Source organism: Cheilinus undulatus, linkage group 20 (assembly GCF_018320785.1).
Source record: "Cheilinus undulatus linkage group 20, ASM1832078v1, whole genome shotgun sequence".
Lineage (NCBI taxonomy): Eukaryota > Metazoa > Chordata > Actinopteri > Labriformes > Labridae > Cheilinus > Cheilinus undulatus.
In genome coordinates this window covers 40,590,049-40,613,599 of record NC_054884.1, presented here as the reverse complement: position 1 = coordinate 40,613,599, position 23,551 = coordinate 40,590,049, and the positions used below count along the sequence as shown (strand labels likewise).

At 40.7% G+C, this 23,551-nt stretch overlaps 1 protein-coding gene across 1 annotated transcript in view; it reads right to left on the bottom strand.

Annotated features, from left to right (window-relative positions):
* The window catches only part of ankfn1 (ankyrin repeat and fibronectin type III domain containing 1), a 198,624-nt gene that overhangs the window by 136,493 nt on the left and 38,580 nt on the right, over positions 1 to 23,551 (bottom strand). Inside the window, exon 6 of the mRNA XM_041815146.1 lies at positions 13,601 to 13,638. Within this exon, the coding sequence (XP_041671080.1) occupies positions 13,601 to 13,638 (38 nt within the window). The remainder of the gene's footprint in view (positions 1 to 13,600; positions 13,639 to 23,551) is intronic.

Here is a 23,551-nt window from a genome sequence, read left to right as displayed (position 1 = left end):
TATATTGGCTGTAAATATTAGCCTATATTGGCTGTAAATATCTGCCTATATTGGCTGTAAATATCTGCCTATATTGGCTGTAAATATTGGCCTATATTGACTGTAAATATTGGCCTATATTGGCTGTAAATATTGGCCTATATTGGCTGTAAATATCTGCCTATATTGGCTGTAAATATCTGCCTATATTGGCTGTAAATATCTGCCTATATTGGCTGTAAATATCTGCCTATATTGGCTGTAAATATTGGCCTATATTGGCTGTAAATATCTGCCTATATTGGCTGTAAATATTGGCCTATATTGACTGTAAATATTGGCCTATATTGGCTGTAAATATTGGCCTATATTGGCTGTAAATATCTGCCCATATTGGCTGTAAATATCTGCCTATATTGGCTGTAAATATTGGCCTATATTGGCTGTAAATATCTGCCTATATTGGCTGTAAATATTGGCCTATATTGGCTGTAAATATCTGCCTATATTGGCTGTAAATATCTGCCTATATTGGCTGTAAATATTGGCCTATATTGGCTGTAAATATTGGCCTATATTGGCTGTAAATATTGGCCTATATTGGCTGTAAATATCTGCCTATATTGGCTGTAAATATCTGCCTATATTGGCTGTAAATATTGGCCTATATTGGCTGTAAATATTGGCCTATATTGGCTGTAAATATTGGCCTATATTGACTGTAAATATTGGCCCATATTAGCTGTAAATATTTGCTCATAGTGGCTGTTAAAATTGGCCCACAGACTTGTGACTTCAGACCAGATTAGAGTTTGTAGGTCAAAGGTCAGTGTTTTGTTTGGTCCTTCTCCTGATGCTACCCCTTGAGAGATTAGAAAGCTCTAAAAAACACAAATGGTGATGCAGAAGAAGAACAGGGAAGTAGACAGACTGAAGGGATAAACCGTCCTGAAAAAGCCTCAGCAACTGAGTGTTTTGTCGATCCATCAGGGATGATAACCCTAACCCACATATTTATGTCTCTGTGATGGCCTAACCTGACCCGGTGACCATCCTAATGCACAAAACCATGGTGGAGTCTGGCCTTTGCCTTTTTCTGAACTTTCTAACGTTCTGTTCTTAAACTGTGTCCTAAAATTCTCTGTCAGAGTGGAGAAAGAACAGAAACAAAGCCTTAAGTTCAGGAAAGAGACAAGGTTGAAGCTGCCAGCTAGAAAACATCTGCCTTTATCTGATTTCTTCCTCTGTTTTCAGCTCTACAGCCGTTTTGTCCAACTGTGTCAGAACAATCTGAGGCTTTAAAGAGGAATTACATAAATCAATGTGTAAAGCTGTTTTCTGCAGCAGAACTAAAGTTTGACTCTTCACTCTTAAACTCTAAATCCTTGTTTATATTTCTGATGAATCTGTTGGATGGGTTTCTCTGCAGAGACGTTGGCTCCTGTTTTATGGTCTCTCTCTTACCTGGAGCACTTCGCCCACACCGCTGCAGACCCTTACACTTTCATTAACGCAGACGTGTACTAGTCTGGGCCACGGATAGAGATAAGCCTGCAGCAAGGAGTGAAAACGCTTTTAAACCAGGAGCAGATCACACAGACAATAAAAGCAGTTATGAGATCTCTCTGCAGGTTTAAAAAGCTGCTCCAAGCCAAACAGAAAATCAGACGATGAGGAGGTGAGAAAGTAGACAGTGAGAAAGAAGAGTACACAGGCTTATACAGAAATCACACAGGCTTAATGTAGATCAAATAAAGGCTTCGTTCCATTTACCTATGATGGAGTCCAGTCATTATCAACCTGGCCAATTATAAGAGCTGATATCTGGAGCTTTGTTAGAGGATTAAAGTGGAACTACATTATCAGAGTATGGTTAGTGTTGGCAGATAATACCCTAGAAATGTTACAATCAGTATCACCAGCTATTTACACTTCTACCCTCACTTATAACCGTAACAACAGTAAACACCGGCCTGTAGGTACTGTAAATACCACCCAGTTCTGCTCATAGTGTCTGCCAATATGGGCTGTGACTCCAGCCTACATTGTTGGAAATACTGACCTATTTCAAACATGAATATTGGCTATTATCTTCTGTAACTACCAGCTTATATCAACTGTAAATATCAGCTTTTGACGGATGTGAATATTGGCCTATGCCAGGTGAAAATTTGGCCTAACTTGGCTGTAAATATTAGCCTTCATTAGCTATAAAAATCAGCATTTATCCGCTGAAAATACTGGCCCCCATATGGCTGTAAATATTGGCCTATAATGGACTCTATATACTTTAAATATCGGCCTATATCAGCCCTAGATATCAGCCAATATTGAATTAAACTATCAAACTAAATTAGCTGTAAATATTGGTCCATAATATAATTAATATTCACCTATATCAGCTGTTAGTATTGGCCTATATCAGCTGAAAATATCTGCTTGTATCAGCTGTTAATATTGAACTATTTTGGCAGTAAATATTGAACCATTTTGGCTTTAAATATTGAACTATTTTGTTTGTAACTATTGAACTATTTTGGCTGTGATTATTGGCTTAAATCAGCCGTAAATATTGAACTAATTTGTCTGTAAATATTGGTTTAAATTAGTTGTAAATATGAGCCATCTGGGCTTAAATATTGCCCTTTATCCCCAGTAAATATCTGCTTATATCGGCTGTAAATATTAAACTATTTTGGCTGTAAATATTTGCTTAAATCAGCCATATATATGGGCCATCTGGGCTAAAATATTCACCTTTATCCTCAGTGAATATCTGATTTTATCGGCTGGAGTTCTCGTCAGGCCCAACAGAGCTATATCAGCTGAAGTTTCATCTTTCTTCATCCTTGTTTCTTAAACTTTAAGGTTTAATAAGTTCAGTTTTAGGTCTAAGGTGCCATGGATCCAGTTAAAAGGCAGAATGGGATCAGAGAACAGGCTCAGGCAGGGCTGGATTAGATTTTGAGGCCTGGTTTATTCTACACTGTAGAAACAGAGTCTTATATAGTTCACACTAGTTTGAAAGAGGATTTTAAAACTCAAACGTCACATTTCCCCAAATCATGGAGTCTGAGACTTCCATGTTAGTTGCTGTTAAATTAAAAGGGTATTGATGTTGTTTAATATTTAATGGAATTGACTCTATTCTGTTTAAAGTCTTATCGGATTAAATCACAAATCTATTTCAACCAAAGTTTCAGTCTGAACAGAAGAGAATCACAGGAGGGTTGGAGGGCTGATGGAGGGTGAGAGAGAGAGACGAAGGAGAGAACGATCGGTCTCAGGAGCCGATGACTCAGAGAAACTTCCAGTCACGACTGACGCTTCTCTGCGTACAGGTTGTTCCAGATCTCTGTGCTGTCCTCTGTCAGACTAAAGGCAGCTGTTAGAGCGGCGAGGACACCACACGGACAATGACGGTAAACAGTTACAGGTCAGAGCTGCACAAACATGAGTCACTGCACTTATCTGGGCTTTAAACCCTGTTCACACAGCGCTGCTTCTAAAGGACATGGAGGTTAAACCGCCACAGCCTGCAGACGTTCTTCTGTCTTCACCTCTAATGTACGGACCACAAAAAACTCTGTAGAGACCAGGACGTCCAGAACTTCAGTGGTTGCTGTCAACATCCTGAGATCAGTTTCTAGTGAAGATTAAACACCAAACAGTCTCAGTCAAACTCAGGAGATTGAAAGACTGGAGGCATTTTTTAAAAAGGACTGGACTGAGACTGGAGTCAGTCCACCCCAGCCTCCTCCTTTATAGACTAAAGTTCCACCTCCTCCACCCCAGCCTCCTCCTTTATAGACTAAAGCTTCACCTCCTCCACCCCAGCCTCCTCCTTTATAGACTAAAGCTTCACCTCCTCCACCCCAGCCTCCTCCTTTATAGACTAAAGCTTCACCTCCTCCACCCCAGCCTCCTCCTTTATAGACTAAAGCTTCACCTCCTCCACCCCAGCCTCCTCCTTTATAGACTAAAGCTCCACCTCCTCCACCCCAGCCTCCTCCTTTATAGACTAAAGCTTCACCTCCTCCACCCCAGCCTCCTCCTTTATAGACTAAAGCTCCACCTCCTCCACCCCAGCCTCCTCCTTTATAGACTAAAGCTCCACCTCCTCCACCCCAGCCTCCTCCTTTATAGACTAAAGCTTCACCTCCTCCACCCCAGCCTCCTCCTTTATAGACTAAAGCTTCACCTCCTCCACCCCAGCCTCCTCCTTTATAGACTAAAGCTCCACCTCCTCCACCCCAGCCTCCTCCTTTATAGACTACAGTTTGTTGTTCCCTCTTATTCAGATTCATGCCACTATGGATTTATTCAGGGGAGTCAAACTCAGCTGACCTCAGGGGCCAGATTCTGGATTCAGGGTTAACCTGAGGGTCTAACAGGGTCACCTTTTAAACCAGAAACTGTCAACCTCATAATAAAATATGAAAAAACAAAACAAAACAAAAAAATTAGCACTGATGATAAATGATTCTGACATTTAAAGAGTTAAAAATATAAGTTTAAAGGCTCACAATCTGAGAAAAGTAAATTTATTATTTCAAAAAGGTCAAAACATGAAATTGAAAAATAATATTTTAAAAGGAAAATATGTTAGAAAGAAGTCAAAAAATGAGAATTATGAATCTTAAAGCTCAAAATATTCTTATTATAATTATTATATATTAATTATGAGTTAAAATGCTCAAAGCATGAAATAAAAAGTCAAAATCCTGAGTTTGAGTTCTTATTATTAGATGCTAAATTGAAAATGTAAAATCAAAACACAAATTAAATCATTTCCCACATTCCTGACTTCTTATCTAAATATTTTTACTCCTTACTTTTTCAGATTTTATGTCTTAACAAGGAAATCTTAAATCATCAGGATAAGTTCACATTTTTATATTGGAGGGAAATCAGCAGACCTCAGACTGATGGGACAGTTAGAACAGAAATATGAGATTTAACTGTTCCATGGTTCGGATTTAACTGTTCCACGGTTCGGATTTAACTGTTCCACGGTTCGGATTTAACTGTTCCACGGTTCGGATTTAACTGTTCCACGGTTCAGATTTAACTGTTCCACGGTTTGGATTTAACTGTTCCATGGGCTGGATTTGGCCCCCAGGCCTGGGGTTTGACACCTGTGGATGAATTGCTTCTGAATAATTTCATTGTTTTCAGTACACATCGTCATAAACGCATTTATCCATACGGGGTTTCTAGTGATCTGGTCCCAGTAAACTCAAACAGACTAACCCAGGCATCATCTTTCGAGCAGATTCTTCTCCTCCCAGTAAAACTGGAGATCCATTCTGCACTAAAATGTTCAAATGTATGATGAGAGTCTTCCTGACTGAATGTAGGTCATAATACTGAATGATTTATTGCTTGAATTTGTTGAAAAATACACAAGATATGGAACCGAATAATCTCATATTCAATCGCAATATCGGGGAAAAACGCAATTATATCAATGTAGCAAATTGTTCAACCCCAATGTTTCCAGTCTCCACGCTCAGTGAAGGTCTGGGGTCCTCTGGTCCACTGGTCTTTATCAAGTCCAGAGTCCGCGCTGTCAGCCTCTACCAGGAGACTCTAGAGCCCTTTATGCTCCTGATCCTGAGCTTCCGTTTCCCCCTTGTCATCCATTCTGAACCCGCTGCTCTCTCCTCTTTTTCATCGCCATGGTAACGCACAGTCAGAGGCCATCATTCTTTGTGGCTACCTCGATCCCAGGTGGGTGAGCGTTTGTGAGTGAGATTTTCTGATCCACAATCAGACTAAAAAACCCAGAAATACACCGTTTCTCAGCACAGTCTCAAAAATGGTCGAAAAGGGGTGAAAATGGTTGAAAATGGGGAGGAAAAATGGATAAAGTGTCAGAAGGTAGCTGAATGGGTGAGAAGTGAAAAAAAAAGAAGTTACAGGTGGCAAAAAAGGTCCAAAAGGGGTAAATAGCTAGCAAAAAATGTGTAAAAAGTGACTTTAATTGGCAAAAAGCAGTCATAGGTGGCAAAAAAAAATCATGAAAAAGGGCACAAGTGGAATAAAAGTGGCAAAAACTGGGAACAGGTGGTATTTAATGGCAAAAGGTAGCTTTAAATGGGCAAAAGGAGGCAAAAAAAGGGATAAAAGTGGCAAAAAGAAGTAGCAAAAATGTGAAACAAAGAAGAAAAAAGTAGTGTTTCATGGCAAAAGTAGCTTAAATGAGTGAAAAGTGGAAAAAAAATAGAAGGCAAAGTTTCCCTTTTTTGAAGGTTTTCTGGGTGAATAATCTTTAAAATGAAGATGTTAAAGAGCCACACGTGGCTCCAGAGCCACAGGTTGAGCATCGCTGTGTTAAACAATCATCAGTGAAGAGTGACTGATTATCAGCTGATCTTAATAAATTATTGATCAGTGAACAGCCCACGGCGGTAGGTATTGATCTCTAAATGAAGAACTCGCTCTCATTCCTCCATTACTCGTCTGCCTGTCTCCTCTGGACCATTCGTTAAACATCACTCTGTTTCCGTGGGGTTTAACCCCGCCCACACACAAACAGCACGTCTGTGTGTGATAAACGTCGTCACCGTCCGTGGAGCAGAATAAAAACGCCGTTTTTCAGACTCTGGAGCTCAGCGGGGTGAACTGAGGAGGCCAAACTGAGCGTGCTCAGATCACTTCATCACAGCTGATCCGACACAAAGGGCATAAAAAGGTTTTATTCTGCTGTGACCAATCAGCAGAAGCTCCACCCACTGATCAGGATTATTTAGTTACAGAAACACTGAAGAGTTTGATTTATTTAAGTGGATCTTAAACAACTTTCACTGTGTCTGCTTCCCTGATGCATTTGAGAGTAAGACACCATCCATGAGGCCCTGATTGGTTCAGCAGCTCTTCAGGTCCATGGAAAAACTAAGGAGGGCTCAGCAAGACGCTAAAACTACGTTGTTGGGCTAGGTGGTGCCAGATCAGCCCGGCCTGTTGGACAGCATCTGGTCCACGTGTGTGAAAGACAAAAACATCAGAGGCTTGACCTGAAACCAGCAGATCAGGCTGGAAAACCCTCCAATGTGGCTGAGGAGACAAAAACAGAACCTTCTGACCAAAACACACGACAATTAGTCTTACACTGGACTGAAAACATCCTGATGAGCCACAAGACTTCTGGGTAAAGAGTAAGGTGTGCGTCCCGTTACGTCTGATGTAAAACCAACCCACATTTCCATAAACAACATCTGCGCCGCGCTCCGCAGCGCCACAGTTTTGCTCCAACCAAAGAAGAGTGGCTTCACCCACAGGAGGCGTGTCTAGAGCACTGTGCTGCGGCGTACAGCCCTGATCAGCGGCAGTGACCACGGCAGAACTGCAGGAACAGCATGTAGACAGAGGACTGTTTTACCTTTAGGGTTCATTTATCATCCTTTCTGGTCTGAGTCCATGATATTACTGCTTCCTCCACTGAGTGAGGACATTAGGAAGTTAAAAGGTTAACGTTTGCTTAAAGCACTGACACTCGGCCTGTGGTTCTAGAGTCACATGTGGCTCTTTTATGTCTTAATTTTACATATTATTCCCTCAGACACCTTAAAAAAGGGAAACTTTTTTGCCCTTTTAACATATTTCCATTTAAGCTACCTTTTCCCGTTAAATACCACTGTTTTCCTACTTTCTTTTCCAATTTTTGCCACTTAAATCCCAATGTTGCCCATTTACGCTATCTTTTGCCATTAAATACCACTTTTTTCCCTAATTTTCGCCCATTTGACACTTTTCAACTTTTTACCAATTTTTTGCCACTTTTATTTGTGCCCTTTTTCACCATTTTTTATCCCCATTTAAGATGCCTTTTGCCACTAAATACCACCTGTTTCCTATGTTTTTACCCATTTTTGCCAAGCTTGACTGCTTTTTGCCCATTTTAGTCACTTTTCACTCATTTTTTCGCCACTTTTGGACAATTTTAAGCCAACTGTAACTCATTTGTTTGTCACTTCTCACCCATTTTTGCTACTTTCTGACATGTTTTTCCACTTTCCCCCATTTTCACCTATTTTTGCTGCTTTTTGACCATTTTTGCCACCTTTTACTCTTTGGGCGCCAGAGTTTTTTTCAAGAAGAATTCAATTTTGATATCAAGATTTCAAAAGGCTGTAGCTTGAAAGTGGTTAGAAATAAAGGCATCCTATAAATGAGAAAAATCTTCAGTATGACCCAAAGTTTGTGATGGGAGTAAATTCACTCATCTAATTTGCATATTCTGACATCACTAGGTGGCCTCCACTGCCATAGGCTGTGTGTTTTCTCACACGGCTTCTAACATTGCTGCCCCTACCTCTGCGGTGTTTTTTGTTCCCTACCTCCATCACTATTCGCAGTATTTTGACCACCCTGATACCCCCACCACATCCCCTCCCTCCCCGGTCATGGTGAGGCAAAGCATCAGCCTCGGTATATGCTGCTTTGTTGACTATCATGGTGCACGGATGCACTGTTGGTGCTAACAGATGCACCGTCAGTCTCACCCATGGTTTCACCAGATGACTGAACGTCATGGCAGAGGGTGAATATTCCTCTATTCCTCCCAGCATTGTGAGTATTTTTGCTACAGTTCACTCACTTTCTCTGTTACGCTCCGACTACAACCACCGCTTCCTCGTCTCCTCGACTGAGGGTTGGACTTTCAAAACTCTCTCTCCCTCCAAAACTTTGAATAGAAACACGCCCACAAATGCTGCTGGGATTGAAGTTACTCATGTCCGCCATCTCCTGGTGTAAAGTGGTAACAACATTAGGCACCATATTTGCAGCTAGAGCCTGTTTAATTCAGTAATGTTGCTTGTCACAATTTTACAACTTTGGCACTTAAAGAGTTAACTTATTGTTATTGCTTCCTCAAGCTGTTTTTGCCACTTTTCACCACCTAGATTGTGGCTCTTGCAAAGGTATTTTTCAACAATTTGGCTCTTTGGTTGAGTAACACTGGCTTAAAAGATCTGTGGTTTTATCTAAGGCCCCGTTCGCACGGAGACGAATTCAGGCATATACGTAAAAGCTTTTTGTTGTATCGGTGTTTCATCCATATGGAAATGGTGTTTTGGGTGACTGTAAACGATATTTTTTGAAAACGGGTCCCAGATTGCATAAATCCGTAAACGACTACTGTTTCGTCTCTGTGTGGACGGCTACCCACATCTTTCTTGAAATGATTATGTCACACACAGTGTAGCTCTCTTAAGACGCCTGCATGGGTCTGGCCAAAACAATAATAGCGGCCTACACAGCTGTACACTGAGCTTGTTATGGCTTTTACAGAAAAATCTGATGCTCCTTTACCACCACCACAAAACGCACACACCATATGTTCTTAAATCCACCACGAAGAACAACCAGAAGGGCAACTAGAAGAAAGTTTGGGCCAGTTTTTCTGTAATGTTTTTCTCTCTTTTGGTGCATTTCCATGGCAGCTTTACAGCGCCACATACAGGCTTGGCATATGCACTACAGCGTTTACAGTTATTTCATCCTTACGTGGATATTTCCTGAAACAATCCTGTCTTTCCAGAAAACTTTTTCAAAACGAAACATCATCAATTTCTGTCTCCATGTGGACAGGGCCTAAAATGTCCTCAAAAGTTAACTTTTCTTCGTCAGTGGCACCGTTGTAGTTCTGTGACCCTCTGATGTCTCGTGACCCTTTGCTCTTGCAGCAGGATGAGACGTAATGTTGGTATAGTGATGATTTACAAACAGGAGTCCGGAAATGGATATTCTACACATGTGACTTCCTGTTTGGAACTTTCTGGTGGATCGGAATTGATGCGGTTTGGCAGCGGCTAGCGCTGAAAATAGACCTGCAGCATTTCTCCAGCCAAGCACGGCGGAGTGGCGCTTCAGGGACGCGCCAGTGTGGGACTGGAGCACGGGCAGTGGACCTGCTCTGACTGACTGGAGAGAGAGAGCCACTGTATGTGGAAACTGCAGGTAACAGCGTTTACTCAGAAGAACATCAGACCAACATGGTGGTAGTGTGATGGTCTGGACCAGGACCTGGACCACTAGAACCATTTATTCAGCCCACGCCTTTATGTTCAAGCCTGTGTGACGTCAGCCATCTGATTAGGCGGACTCAGACTGCTTTTGAAGCCGTCCTCCATATTGGAATCGCTGTCTCAACCAAACTTTGGATCAACCTCTCTTTTGTGATGATTTGTGGCTCTTTTGTCTTAATTTTAAATATTATTCCCACAAAAAAACTTAAAAAAGGGAAGCTTTGACCTCAGAAATGATCCACTGCACATCACATGAGTCAGTTTTCCTCCACTCTGATACAATAGGCTTTAAATGTCAACCTTTCATTTTTGTCTGAATATTTTCATTGCCCTTACTTGCAGTTTTTACCCATTTTTCCTTTATTTGCCACTTTTAAACATGTTCAGTAGGTTCAGTAAAAACATTAGTCAAATAGGAGATGAACGTCACCTGACAGAACCAGCAGTACCGAGTGTGTACGAAACTAAAGTGACGTCAAAAATGTTCTTCATGGTTCTGAACCAGGACGTGAAACTTTAAAAATAGAGGAAAAATGGAGTCTGAAGCATTCTGATAATGTCTGTCGGTCTGTTGTGTGCGTCAGAGTAAATTCAGATGTTGAAAGAGACACTAATGTCTAAAATAGCTTCTCTTGTGTTCTCATAAAAGCTCCTTTTCTCTGTCGTCTCGTGTTATAAATCATAGAGCTGCTCCTCGTCTCCTTATGGCCGTGAGAATCCATTAGTGCCCAGACTAAAAATAAATCATTTATTCTTCTGACAAAGACACGCTGTTAACCTCACAGACAAGAGCAAAGGTGCAAAGGAGAGCCGCCTCGTCTGACTTTAGAGATGTGCTCATCACGCGTTAAAGAGAGAACACACAATGATCTGAAGGCCTGAGCCAGCTCCACATTCATCAGAAACCTTCCTGATTTCTTATTTATCCTGTTCACTTGACTCTGAAATGTTTCAGATCATCAAACTAACTTTAACATTAGCTCCTCTAGTATTAAGATTTGTTATCAGAAACCGCTGCTGTCAGCGTTTCCTCTCCAGTCATAAATCCTCTGTGTGATTTCACCGACTCAGAAAGGAAAAGAATAAAACCAGGCCTGTCTGATTGTTCCTTTAGGAACATGAAGAAGTCAAACTGAACGCTCTTGACATCAGAAAATGCATACTTTGTCGTATCAACACCGTTTAAACCTTAAAAAATTCAGTTTCTTCGTCAGTCAAATATAACTTTCTAACTTTTATAATTATAAAATATAGCTATTTTCATGCTATTTTCTATTTCTATGCTTTTCTAGCCAGTGGATGCAATTTTCAGCTTTTTTTTAGAAAAAAAAAAACAGCTATTTTTTTTTTTTAGCTATTTTCGGCTTTTTATAGGCTACTTCCAGCTACTTTAATCCTTTTTGAGCTATTGAATGCCTTTTTTCAGCTACCTTTATGCCATTTTATGCTATTTTGGGCTTTTTTCAGCTTTTTTAAGGCTACTTCCAGCTACTTTTATCCTTTGTTGAGCTACTGACTGCCATTTTCAGCTACTTCTATGCTTTTTTATGCTATTTTTAGCTTTTAAAGGCTACTTCCAGCTATTTCTATCCTTTTTTGAATTATTGAATGCCATTTTCAGCTACCTTTATGCCATTTTATTCTATTTTATGCCATTAATGCTATTTTTAGCTTTTTAAGGCTACTTCCAGCTATTTCTATCCTTTTTTGAGCTATTGAATGCCATTTTCAGCTACCTTTATGCCATTTTATTCTATTTTATGCTATTTATGCTATTTTCAGCTTTTAAGGCTACTTTCAGCTATTTTTATCCCTCTTTGAGCTATTGAAAGCCATTTTCAGCTACCTTTATACCATTCTATGCTATTTTATGCCTTTTTTAGGCTATCTCCAGCTTTTGTTTTCCTTTTTGAGCTATTGAATGCCATTTTCAGCTACCTTTATGCCATTTTATGCAATTTTTAAGCTATTTTCAGCTTTTTTGGACTACTTCTAGCTATATTTATCCTTTTTTGAGCTATTGAATGCCATTTTCAGCTACCTTTATGCCATTTTTGCTTTTTTAAGGCTACTTTCAGCTTTTTAAGGCTACTTCTTGCTATTTTTATCCTTTTTTTGAGCCACTAAATACCATTTTCAGGTACCTCTATGCTGTTTTCAGCTTTTTTGGGCTATTTTTATGCTCTTTTCAGCTATTTTTGTGCTTTTGGCTATTTTCAGCAGTTCTTCCACAGTTCAGCTCTCAGCATCCCCATGTAATTTCAGCTGAAATTGCAATTTTGATGTAGTTTTTCAGTTAAACTCATGGATTGTGTTATGTCTCAGGGCTCTGTGCATCACTGAAATCAGCCTCACACACCTGTGATCATAAGTTTGCCAGGTGAGCCCAATTAAAGAAAAACTACTTAAGAAGGATGTTCCACATTATTAAGCAGGCCACAGGTTTCAGCAATATGGGAAAGAAAAAGGATCTCTGCTGCTGAAAAGCTTCAAATATTGCAATGCCTTGGACAAGGAATGAAAACATGAGATCAATGTTACTCAACCCTGCCCAACCAAAGAGCCAAGTTGTTGAAAATACTTTTGTGAGAGCCACAGTCTAAGTAGTGGAGCAAAAAAAAAAGCTTGAAGTAGCAACAACAACAAGTCAAAGGTGGCAAAAATGGTCAAAAAGCAACAAAAATGGGTGAAAAGGGGCAAAAAAGTGAGCAACAGGTGGAAAAAATGGTCAAAAAGCAGGAAAAATAAAGCAGAAAATTAGTGAAAAGAGACTAAAATAAGCAAAACGCAGAAAAAAGTTAGTAAAATGTAGCAAAAAGTGGTATTTAATTGCAAAAGGCAGCTTAAATGGGTGAAAAGTGGCATGAAATGGCAAACAGGGAAAAAAAGCTCAAAGGAAAAGGTCGGCAAGAAGCAGCAAATACAGAGTACAAGTCACAAAAATGGGCCAAAAGTGGCAGAATTTGACTTAAAGTGTTAAAAAAGCTGAAAAAAAGGCCAAAACGGGCAATAGGAATACACAGACAACAATAAAGGTTGACAATAACAGCCCGCTGTGTAAGTGAGGGAAAGAAACTGACTTGTGACTTACAACGCATCATTTTTGAAGTCAAAGTTTCCCTTTTTTAAGGCTTTCTGGGGAATAATATTTCAAATTAAGACACAAAAGAGCCACATGTGTGAGTATCACTGATATAGAGTTTCTGACTGACCACTTTCTTCCATGGTACAAAAAGAAGAACCATGCCTTCTGTAGCAAAATGATCTTCATGCATGACAATGCTCCATCTCATGCTGCAAAGAATCCCTCTCATGGTGTGGCCCCCATCCTCCCCTGACCTTTAACCCTACTGAGAACCTTTGGAGCATCCTCAAGCTAAAGATCTATGAGGGTGGAGGCAGTTCACATCAAAACAGCAGCTCTGGGAGGATATTCTGACATCCTGCAAAGAAATTCAAGCAGAAACTCTCCAAAAACTCACAAGTTCAATGGATGCAAGAATAGTGAAGGTGATATCAGAGAAGGGCTCCTATGTTAACATGGAAGGTGGAGTAAAGAGCTGAGTGAAAGCAGAGACTGGACTTACTTCTTCCTGCCGTCGTATCGTCCGCTGGTTTCCAGACTCTGTGAGACAAAACAAAAAACAAATGACAGATTAAAATGCAGGATCATGAGCAGTAAGACAGCCGAGCTCTCTTCTTCTCCACAGAGGTGTTTCTGCAGAGGAAAACACATTAGAGACATGAAAACACGCCGCCAGGCCGTATGGATGCTGTGACAGCAGGAAAAGAACAAATCACTAATCAACCATGCAGCTGCAGAGCTCATTCTCCACCCTGCTGACACGAGACTTCTCAAAACATCATCACAGAAATGAATGTTTATTTCATCAGTTATACAAACTCAGCTTCAGACAGAGGGCAGAAAACCACAACACCTGCAGAGGCCATAAATAAATACAGTCATGATGTGAAATCTAAAGGTTCGCCCTAAAAACACCCCCAGCAAAGGAATGTCTCACAAAGTCATACTTAGAGGGTTTGGCTTGGACACACTCCTGGACAACGCGCAAGGAGTAGGAATTGGCGGTAATACGGTGATACGGTATACCGGGGTTTTGGAAAATGACCACAGTATTGCTTCAACTACTGTCATTAAGACAGTAATTATTACACATTATTACAGTGCCATGTAATGGTGCAGGTTTTTAAATAAATGCTTTAAAACGTGTCCTTTCCCACCAGCAGCACCACTGACAGTGTGTGAAGATGCTTTAACATGAAAAATGAAATCCTGCTTATGATTTCATTTCAATTTGGCAAATAATGAAGGTGGCCAGAGCTATACCGGCGTGTTTAAACTCAGGCGCCGTGTGCAATGGCCTGGCACAGCGGTGTGGTCCTCTCTAAATTCAACGTGTTTAAGTGCACTGCTGGCTGTAATGTGATCCACGGCATCATGAGTCTAAAAAACATGCTAAATCTTCTCTGTTTAGATCAGTGATGAGAAATGTTAACGTTTAGTCCAGTGTTACTCAACCCTGATGAACCAAAGAGCCAAACTGTTGAAAATACCTTTACAAGAGCCACAATCTAAGTGGTGACAAGTGGAAAAAATGGCTTGAATTAGCAAAAAATATAAGTTAAAGGTGGCAAAAATGGTCAAAGAGAAACAAAAATTCAATTCAATTCAACTTTATCTGTATAGCACATTTCATACAAGTGTAAACTCAGTGTGCTTACACACACACACACACATACAGTGCAGGTCATATGTACTACGTAGAGTACACAGGCTAAATGCTAATATATTGTACTTTATCTAACAGTCAAAGGCATAAGAGAACAGCAGTGTTTTCAGACCACTCTTAAATGCACTTAAAGTGTCTACCAACCTCAGGTCAATTGGCAGCTTAATTCACAGAACTGCACCATAGTGGCTAAATGCACCTTCACCTGATTTGTATTTAACTCTAGGCACACTTAGAAGGCCCATACCTGAAGATCTGAGAGACCTGGTGGGGTGATAGAGAGTGAGCATGTCAGAAATGTACTGGGGTGCCATACCATTCAGTGATTTATAAACAAGAAGTAGCACTTTAACGTCCATTCTATATTGGACGGGAAGCCAGTGAAGATTTTTCAGGAGTGGTGTGATGTGCTCTATTTTCTTTGTTGCTGTTAGAATGCGGGCTGCAGCGTTTTGGATGAGTTGAAGGCGATGTATTGTCTTTTTTGGAAGTCCAGCATAGAGAGCGAGAGACTGAGACATGAATGACTGAAGTTTGGAAATGTTTTATAAATGGTAGAGGGCTGTTTGGGTGATGGCAGTTATATGTTGTTGAAAGTTTAGGTCTGTATCAATGAGGACTCTGAGATTTCTGACGTGCTCACTGTACTTAAAAGGAAATGAAGATGTGGACCAACTAGCAGGATTTCTGTTTTATCTGTGTTAAGGTGAAGAAAATTCTGTGACATCCAGTGGTTTATTTCATCAGTGCATAAGACCAAGTTTATGGGACTGAGATCGCCAGGGGAGAGGGAAACATAAAGCGGTGTATTATCGGCATATGAATGGAGACATTGTATTTCTGAATAATTGAGCCAAAAAAATGGATGAAAGAGGGGAAAAAAAGTGGAATAAAGGGTCAGAAAGTAGCAAAAATGGGTGAGAAGTGACAAAAAAATGAGTTACAGGTGGCAAAAAATGGTCTGAATGTGGCAAAAAAATAGGAAACAAGTGGAATTTAATGGTAAACGGTAGCTTTAGTTGACAAAAAATGGCAATAAAATAGTGAAAAGGGGCAAAAATGGGATAAAAGTGGCTAAAAGAAGTGGCAAAAGTGGGCTAAAAAGGGAAACAGGTAGTATTTAATGGTAAAAGTCAGCTTTAATAGGCAAAAAATGGTGAAAAAGGGAACAAATGGGCAAAAAGTAGGAAAAAAGTGGTATTTAATTGCAAAAGTATCTTTATTGGGTGAAAAGTGGCAAAAATGAGATGAATGGGAATATTCAGTCTGACATTTAAAGCCTTCTGTATAGGTCTTGGAAACAAGGGCTACAGTAATATTGCATACCCTTGCATGCCCTAGCCTAGTGAGGTGGTTGGTTTACTTTTCTCTTCCCTTCTCGTTTAGTTTATAAATTATTACACTGCTAGTCTTAAGAAGCTCTCAGCCCCTTGGCGATGGCGATTTGGACTCTTTTACTTTTGTAGAGGATCTAGGATCAGGTCTGCAGAGGCTTATCTCTAAACTTCAGTCTTCTCTCCTCCTCCGTCATATTTCACTCCTGCTGTGATATTTTGTGGACTGGAGCAGCAGCAGGAAGTTTTTGCTGTTGTCATTCTCTGATGGATACGATGCTTCGCCCTCCTGTCGGCCCTGAAATGAGATTATCGCTCTGAGCCCACGGGGAGAAATCCGCGGCGCGTGCATTCTGCCAGCACGCAGCCGCACGCGCTCAGTAGTACTCAGCAGGTCGGCAGTGCTGACACGCTCTGATACTAGAGACACAGAGCATCATTAACAGGAAGCAGAGTCGTGACTGCGTTAGAGAGGACGAGCACATTTTTCTACTCAGAGGACACTCGCGGACCCGTCACCGAGGAAACCAGCTGATTGGACGGATGCTGGAGGTGTGAGGTCGAGGGAACAGCTCATCACGGAGCAGAACTCACACCTGATTCAATTTTCTACTTTTAGATCTTTAAAAGGAACAGGCGGGGGGAGGGGAGCCTCTAATAACATCCCCCAGAGTTCAGTTAAATCATCATGAGGGAACATGTCACATGTGTAAATCTGCCTAGATCAGACCATCCTCTACTGAGACCCCTATGACTACTCTGAAGGAGTTCACAGCTTCAGCAGCTGAGATGGAGAGACTCTGCAGACAACAACTGTTGGCCGGGTTCTTCACCAGTCAGAGCTTTAGAGAAAGACACTGTTGAAGAAAACTCAGATACAATCTGGACTAGAGTTCACCAGAAGGACTGTGGGAGACTCCATGGTCAAGAGGAAGAAAGGTCTTTGGTCTGATGAGACCAGAATGGACACCAAACACTGACATCACCACAGACACACCATCCCCACTGAGGAGCACGCTGGTGGCAGCATCATGCTGTGGGGATGCTTCTCAGCAGTCGGCCCTATGCCCTAGCATCGAGAGAGAGCTTGACAGAAATGGTTTAAAGACAACAAGGAGAATGTTCTTTTCCACTATGACTTCTGGCCGTGCCAAACCAAGTGGAGTTCTTCGCTGAGCCACGCCCAGCGTGGTGTGATGGCACCATGGTGGCGTCACAGTGGTCCGTTATCATTCAGGGATGCATCGTAGAGATGTTAAGTAGCAACAGCTAAACCAGCGGTACTCAACCAAAGAGCCAAACTGTTAAAAAAATACCTTTGCAAGAGCCACAATCTAAGAGGTGAAAATTGTCAGCAGTTTAAAAGAAGAAAAACATAAAAACAGATTTGTTTTTCATGGCTTTTATGAGAAGAAATGTTGTTATTGCTCATGAAGTTTTGATTTGACATTTGAAATGTGAACCTATACATGTTTAGAACAATCAGCAGTCATTTTTGGAGTCTAGGACTCTGGGTGTGCAATACACAGTGCAAAAGATAACTATATACATAGGCCACAATTAGTGCAAATAAAGGTGGAAAAAATGCATTCTCAACAACATGTTATTGCACATGACAGACACGCACAAATGCCACTATCTAACACTATTTTTTGAAAACAAAACACCACTCTCATATATTGCTGGAAAGCACAGATTCTCAGCTCTCTGTCAGTGTTGGAAATTTTTAGATTGAGCAAACTTTCGAGGAGTTACAGTGTTGAGAATCCGTGTAGCGGTCTCACGATACTTCTGGTGTTTTGCTATTAATGCCCACTTCATATGGTTGTTAGTACCGTAATGAACCATATATGCATACATGCCCACAATTCTCAGCTTTCCAAAACCATTGGAATTTTTCTGATCAGACAAACTTTGACAGAGTTACAGTAATAATACTGCGGACATATAAAACACAGCGCTGATGCCGGCTCAGTAAGTAAAGGGTTAAAGGTGGAAAAAGTGGTCAAAAAAACCACAACACTGGAAGAAACGTGGTGAAAAAGGGCAGAATGTGGCAAAAATGGGTGGGAAGTGACCAAAAAATATGTAAAAGCTGGCAAAAACTTCTCAAAAAGTGGTAAAATCTGAACAAAGGTGAAAAAATGGGCCAAAAATTGAAAAAAGGTGGTAAAATAGGTAAAAATTGGCATTGGCAAAATTGGCCTGAAAACACAATAGCCAGATAATTTTCATTTTTTAGAACTGAAATGTTCATTTAACTTTCTACTGAAAAAAAAAAAAAAAAAATCCATAAAATTAAACAAATCTATTTTTAGTATCTCATTTCATACATTAGGTGTTTTTGGTATCTGATAATCCACTTGAGGGCATTTTTATCATTTATCAGGTTGTATTCATAAGATTTTTGAGTATTTGATTAAATAGAGGTATCACAAAAGTTTGTATCAAATAAGAGGTAAATGCAAAAGGCAGCTGAAATGGGTGAGAAGTGACAAATAAGTGGCAAAAATAGGCAAAAGGGGCAAACACTGAGGGTAAAGTGAGAAAAAAGGGGAGAAAGTGGCAAAAATGGGTGAGAAGTGGTAAAAAAAAATGCAAAAGGGGGCAAAAAAGACCAAAAGTGGCAAAAAAATGAGTGAAAAGTGACTAAAAAGGGCAAAATCCTAAAAAAAAGGTGGTAAAATGGGAAATAGGTGGCATTTACTTGCAAAAGGCAGCTCAAATAGGTGAAAAGTATCAAAAAAGGGGCAAACACTGGGGGTAAAGTGGAAACAAAGGGGAGAAAGTGGCAAAAATGGGTGAGACGTGGTAAAAAAAATGCAAAAGGGGGCAAAAAAGTCCAAAAGAGGCAAAAAATGAGTGAAAAGTGACTAAAAGGGGCAAAAATCTGCAAAAAGGTGGGAAAATGGGCAAAACACATCATAAAGTGGCAAAATGGGAAATAGGTGGCATTTAATTGCAAAAGGCAGCTTAAATGGGCAAAAGGTGTTAAAAAAGGGGCAAAGACCAGGTGAGAAGTGGCAAAAAGGGGCAAAGGGGGGCAAAAAATTACAAAAGCAGTATGTGCTTTTGTGTCAAAAATGGGAATTATGTTTCAAATGAAGACATAAAAGAGCCACAAATCATCACAAAAGAGCCACAGGTTGGGCATCACTGAGCTAGACCAAACTTTAAAATAGCCACCAAAAGAAGGGGAAGGCTTGAAGAAGAAATAATGGCCAACTCTTGAATTTGCTCAGTGGTGGTGGATAGGAAAACCCCCTGTGTCCATGTTGACTCTGTGCAGCTGTTTTTTTAGTAAAGGTACCTGAGGTCCATCACATCCCTGGTCTACAGTGAGGTAGAATAGCCTTCATGTCTTGACTTCTGTTAGTCACTCACCTCCTCTTCTTGTCACTCAGCCTTGAAGCCATCTCCTGTTCTCCTCCTCTCTCTAAGAGCTCTGAATCACCCACAGCTCAATTCTCTGCTTCTTCTTCAGCTCCAAGGATGATTCTTTCTACCGCTCTCTAAACAGAGGGACATGTGACTCAAGCACCTGATGCTTCCGCAAGTTGGATGTGACTTTGACCCCACAGGCTGACCTGTTCCCCACCTATGTTCAGTTCAGCCTTTCCAGTATCAGAAACAGCTTTAATTCAGTGAAATGAAGCTGTAATTGGATTGGAGGTTATAACGGCAGCAGCTGGACAACTCATTACAAAGTTTCTCCTTCTGAACATGAAAATGATTTTAACACATGTTCCTTTGGACACCAAGGTCAAAGATTTACACATGGATGCATGGATGGATGGATGGATGGATGCATGGATGGATGGATGGATGGATGGATGGATGGATGGATGGTTGGTTGGATGGATGGTTGGATGATGGATTGATGGATGGATGGATGGATGGATGGATGGATGGATGGATTGATGGATGAATGGATGCATGGATGGATGGATGGTTGGATGGATGGATGGATGGATGGATGGATGGATGGATGGATGGTTGGATGGATGCATGGATGGATGAATGGATGGTTGGTTGGATGGATGGTTGGATGGATGGATGGATGGTTGGATGGATGGTTGGATGGATGGATGGATGGGTGGTTGGTTGGATGGATGGTTGGATGGATGGATGGATGAATGGATGGTTGGTTGGATGGATGGATTGATGGATGGATGGATGTTGGATGGATGGATGGATGGATGAATGGATGGTTGATGGATGGATGGATGAATGGATGGTTGGTTGGATGGATGGTTGGATGAATGGATTGATGGATTGTTGGATGGATGGATGGATGGATGAATGGATGGTTGGTTGGATGGATGGTTGGATGGATGGATGGATGGATGGATGGATGAATGGATGGTTGGTTGGATGGATGGTTGGATGGATGGATTGATAGATGTTGGATGGATGGATGGATGGATGAATGGATGGTTGGATGGATGGATGGATGAATGGATGGTTGGTTGGATGGATGGTTGGATGAATGGATTGATGGATGTTGGATGGATGGATGGATGGATGAATGGATGGTTGGATGGATGGATGGATGAATGGATGGTTGGTTGGATGGATGGTTGGATGGATGGATTGATGGATGTTGGATGGATGGATGGATGGATGGATGAATGGATGGTTGGTTGGATGGATGTTGGATGGATGGATGGATGGATGAATGGATGGTTGGTTGGATGGATGGTTGGATGGATGGATGGATGAATGGATGGTTGGTTGGATGGATGGTTGGATGAATGGATGGTTGGTTGGATGGATGGTTAGATGGATGGATTGATGGATGTTGGATGGATGGATGGATGGATGAATGGGTGGTTGGATGGATGGATGGTTGGATGGATGGATGGATGGATACTCTGGAGCATGCAGTAAGGAGGCCGTCGTAGTTTTAAATGAAGGTAGTGCAGTCACATGAATGACAGGATATCAGGGAGGCTTGGTCTCATCCTAAAGACAGCAGGGCTCATCTAAAGATGTCTTATGTGGAAGGTTCAGGGCTGAATCCATCAGGTAGAGCTGAGTATCCTTGCAGTTCTGTCAGTTATGTAGAAAAGCTGAATGTTCAAAAGAAAGTCAGAGTGTCTCTAAAGAATGGAGAGTAAAAACTACAGATATTTTAGTGTCTGAAGTTTGACACGTCCTCATTTTTGAGTTTGGCACATTTTCAAAGCTGATCTTAGAAATCAGTGTTTGTGATAATTGGTAGCTTCAGCCTGAGAACATGTTATTAAATGGTTTTGAAAATACATGAGTGTTTCTTATCTCCACACTTAGACACATTTTAGCTTTTAGTGTCAGAATGAATACAGAGTAAACGCTGATCCACAGCTCCATCTCTTCTTATTCAGTCATGCTGCAGGACAGAGGAGCTTCTGGAGGTTGTACCAAGCTTACATCCACACATTTATGTTTTTTAATGCAGAACTTTTGCTCTCAAAGGCCAAAAGTTGATGAAACTCTGCTAAAACTCTCAGATTGTTTCAGCATGAAAAGACTCTTTAAAATTGATCAGACATGTCTTCTCCTCGATCCTTGACACTTCCATCAACACTTTCCAGCAAATGTTTGTTATAAAAATGAAATTCTGCTCTGTATCTTTATTTTCTTCCTTTCTGAATGATATTTTCTGCATCTGAGCGTCAGTCTGCTTTAACAGAGGGTGGACTCTAAGGCTGGAGACATCACACAGTGTGCTGAGTATGCTCTTCATGCTTCTCCCTCAGAGAGGAGATTCAGATTTCTGAAGGTCAAATCCAACAGGATGACAAACTCTTTCATCACTCACATCATTACACAAGTCATTTAAAAAAATGAACAAATACCAAACACTTCATTCTCACTACAGATGTCTGAGGATGTCTGACAGCTGTCCTCTAAAGTAATTCTCTCTGTCACCAACACCAGTCCATCAAGCTCCTCTAGGTCACTGGTTCTCAAGGTTGGGGTCGGGACCCCCATGGGGGTTGTGAGACACTGAGAGGGGGTCTCCAGATGCCTTAAAAAAACTAAGGATACTTTTAAAATACACAGTTGCCACTCTACACCAATTTGCTGAATTTAAACCCATTTTTATCATTTTTTTCCAAAATTTTTGCAACTTAAAACTAGTTTTTGTCGATTTTAAACCCTTTCCATCGCTTTTTTCTTCCTGTTTTTGCCACTTCAAACCAGTTCTTACCACTTTCTGCCTATTGTCTGCTCTGTCGGCCCATTATTGCCTCTATCAACCACTTTTTACATCCTTTTGCCAATTTTAACTACAGTTAACCCATTTTTGCCCATTTATATCAATTTTCCATCCCATTCCACCTAATTTCCACCATATTTTTGCACTTTATAGCCATTACACCCACTTTTTAATCCCCTTTTACCACTTTGTGTGCCTGTGTTTGCCACTTTAACCCATTTATGATTATTTTTTGCCACTTTTATCTAATTTCTTCAACTTTTAACCCGTTTATGTTCTTTTAAAATCCAATTTCATCACCTTTTCACAATTTGTAGACATTAACTACCTTTTCTAGCTATTTTTAACCCATTTAAATTATGTTTTAACAAGTTTTTTAATCTAAAGAAGGTTAAATGAATAAATTAAAACTTTTTTTTTTTTTTTTACTGATAAGAGTGGTTATTATTCAGGTCAAATATAAAATATGGTTTTTACAGCTTAACTTCACAACAGACCATGGTTTTGCTGACCTCCATGGTCCCCTGGTTTGCCTGGGTCCCAGAAACCTGCCCCTTTATTCCTCCTTATGGACGGCCTTGGCTCCACATGACTGTTCTAGAAAGTTCCTGGCTGTTTAACCACCTTCAGGTATAGCGGGGGTCCCCGGTCTGGCACCTTTATTTTGGGGGTCCCGGGCTGAAAAGGTTGAGAACCACTGCTCTAGTGAACAGACCCTCATCGGACTCATCTCTGATTCTGATTGCGACACGTCCAGAGTGATAGTTGGAGACCCCACAATATATCTGGCACAGTACCAAGGCAATCTGATGTAAGATTTCAAAATAAAAGCCTTCTCAAATATGCCATATTCATCATGCAACTGCCTAACTTTGAAATGAAATCATAATTAAGAAAACAACTGCCCAACTTTCTATTGAAATAATAAAGAAACCCCCAGTTTCCACACACTCATTCCACCTTACAGTGATAGTTGGAGACCCCCACAATATATCTGGTGCAGTACCAAGGCAATCTGATGCAAGATTTTAAAATAAAAGTGGTACATCAAAATAACAAAGCAAAAACAGGTTTTCAGAAATTTTTATACATTTATTACAAAAAAAAAAAATAAAGTATCACATTTCCATAAGTTTCACAGCCTTTACAGAGAGCCTTACAAGAGACTACGACTACTACAGTTTGCCCGTCCACCTCTGCTGTGTATGTGACAGCAGAGAGATGGTTTGAGGCTCATCTGATCCTTGA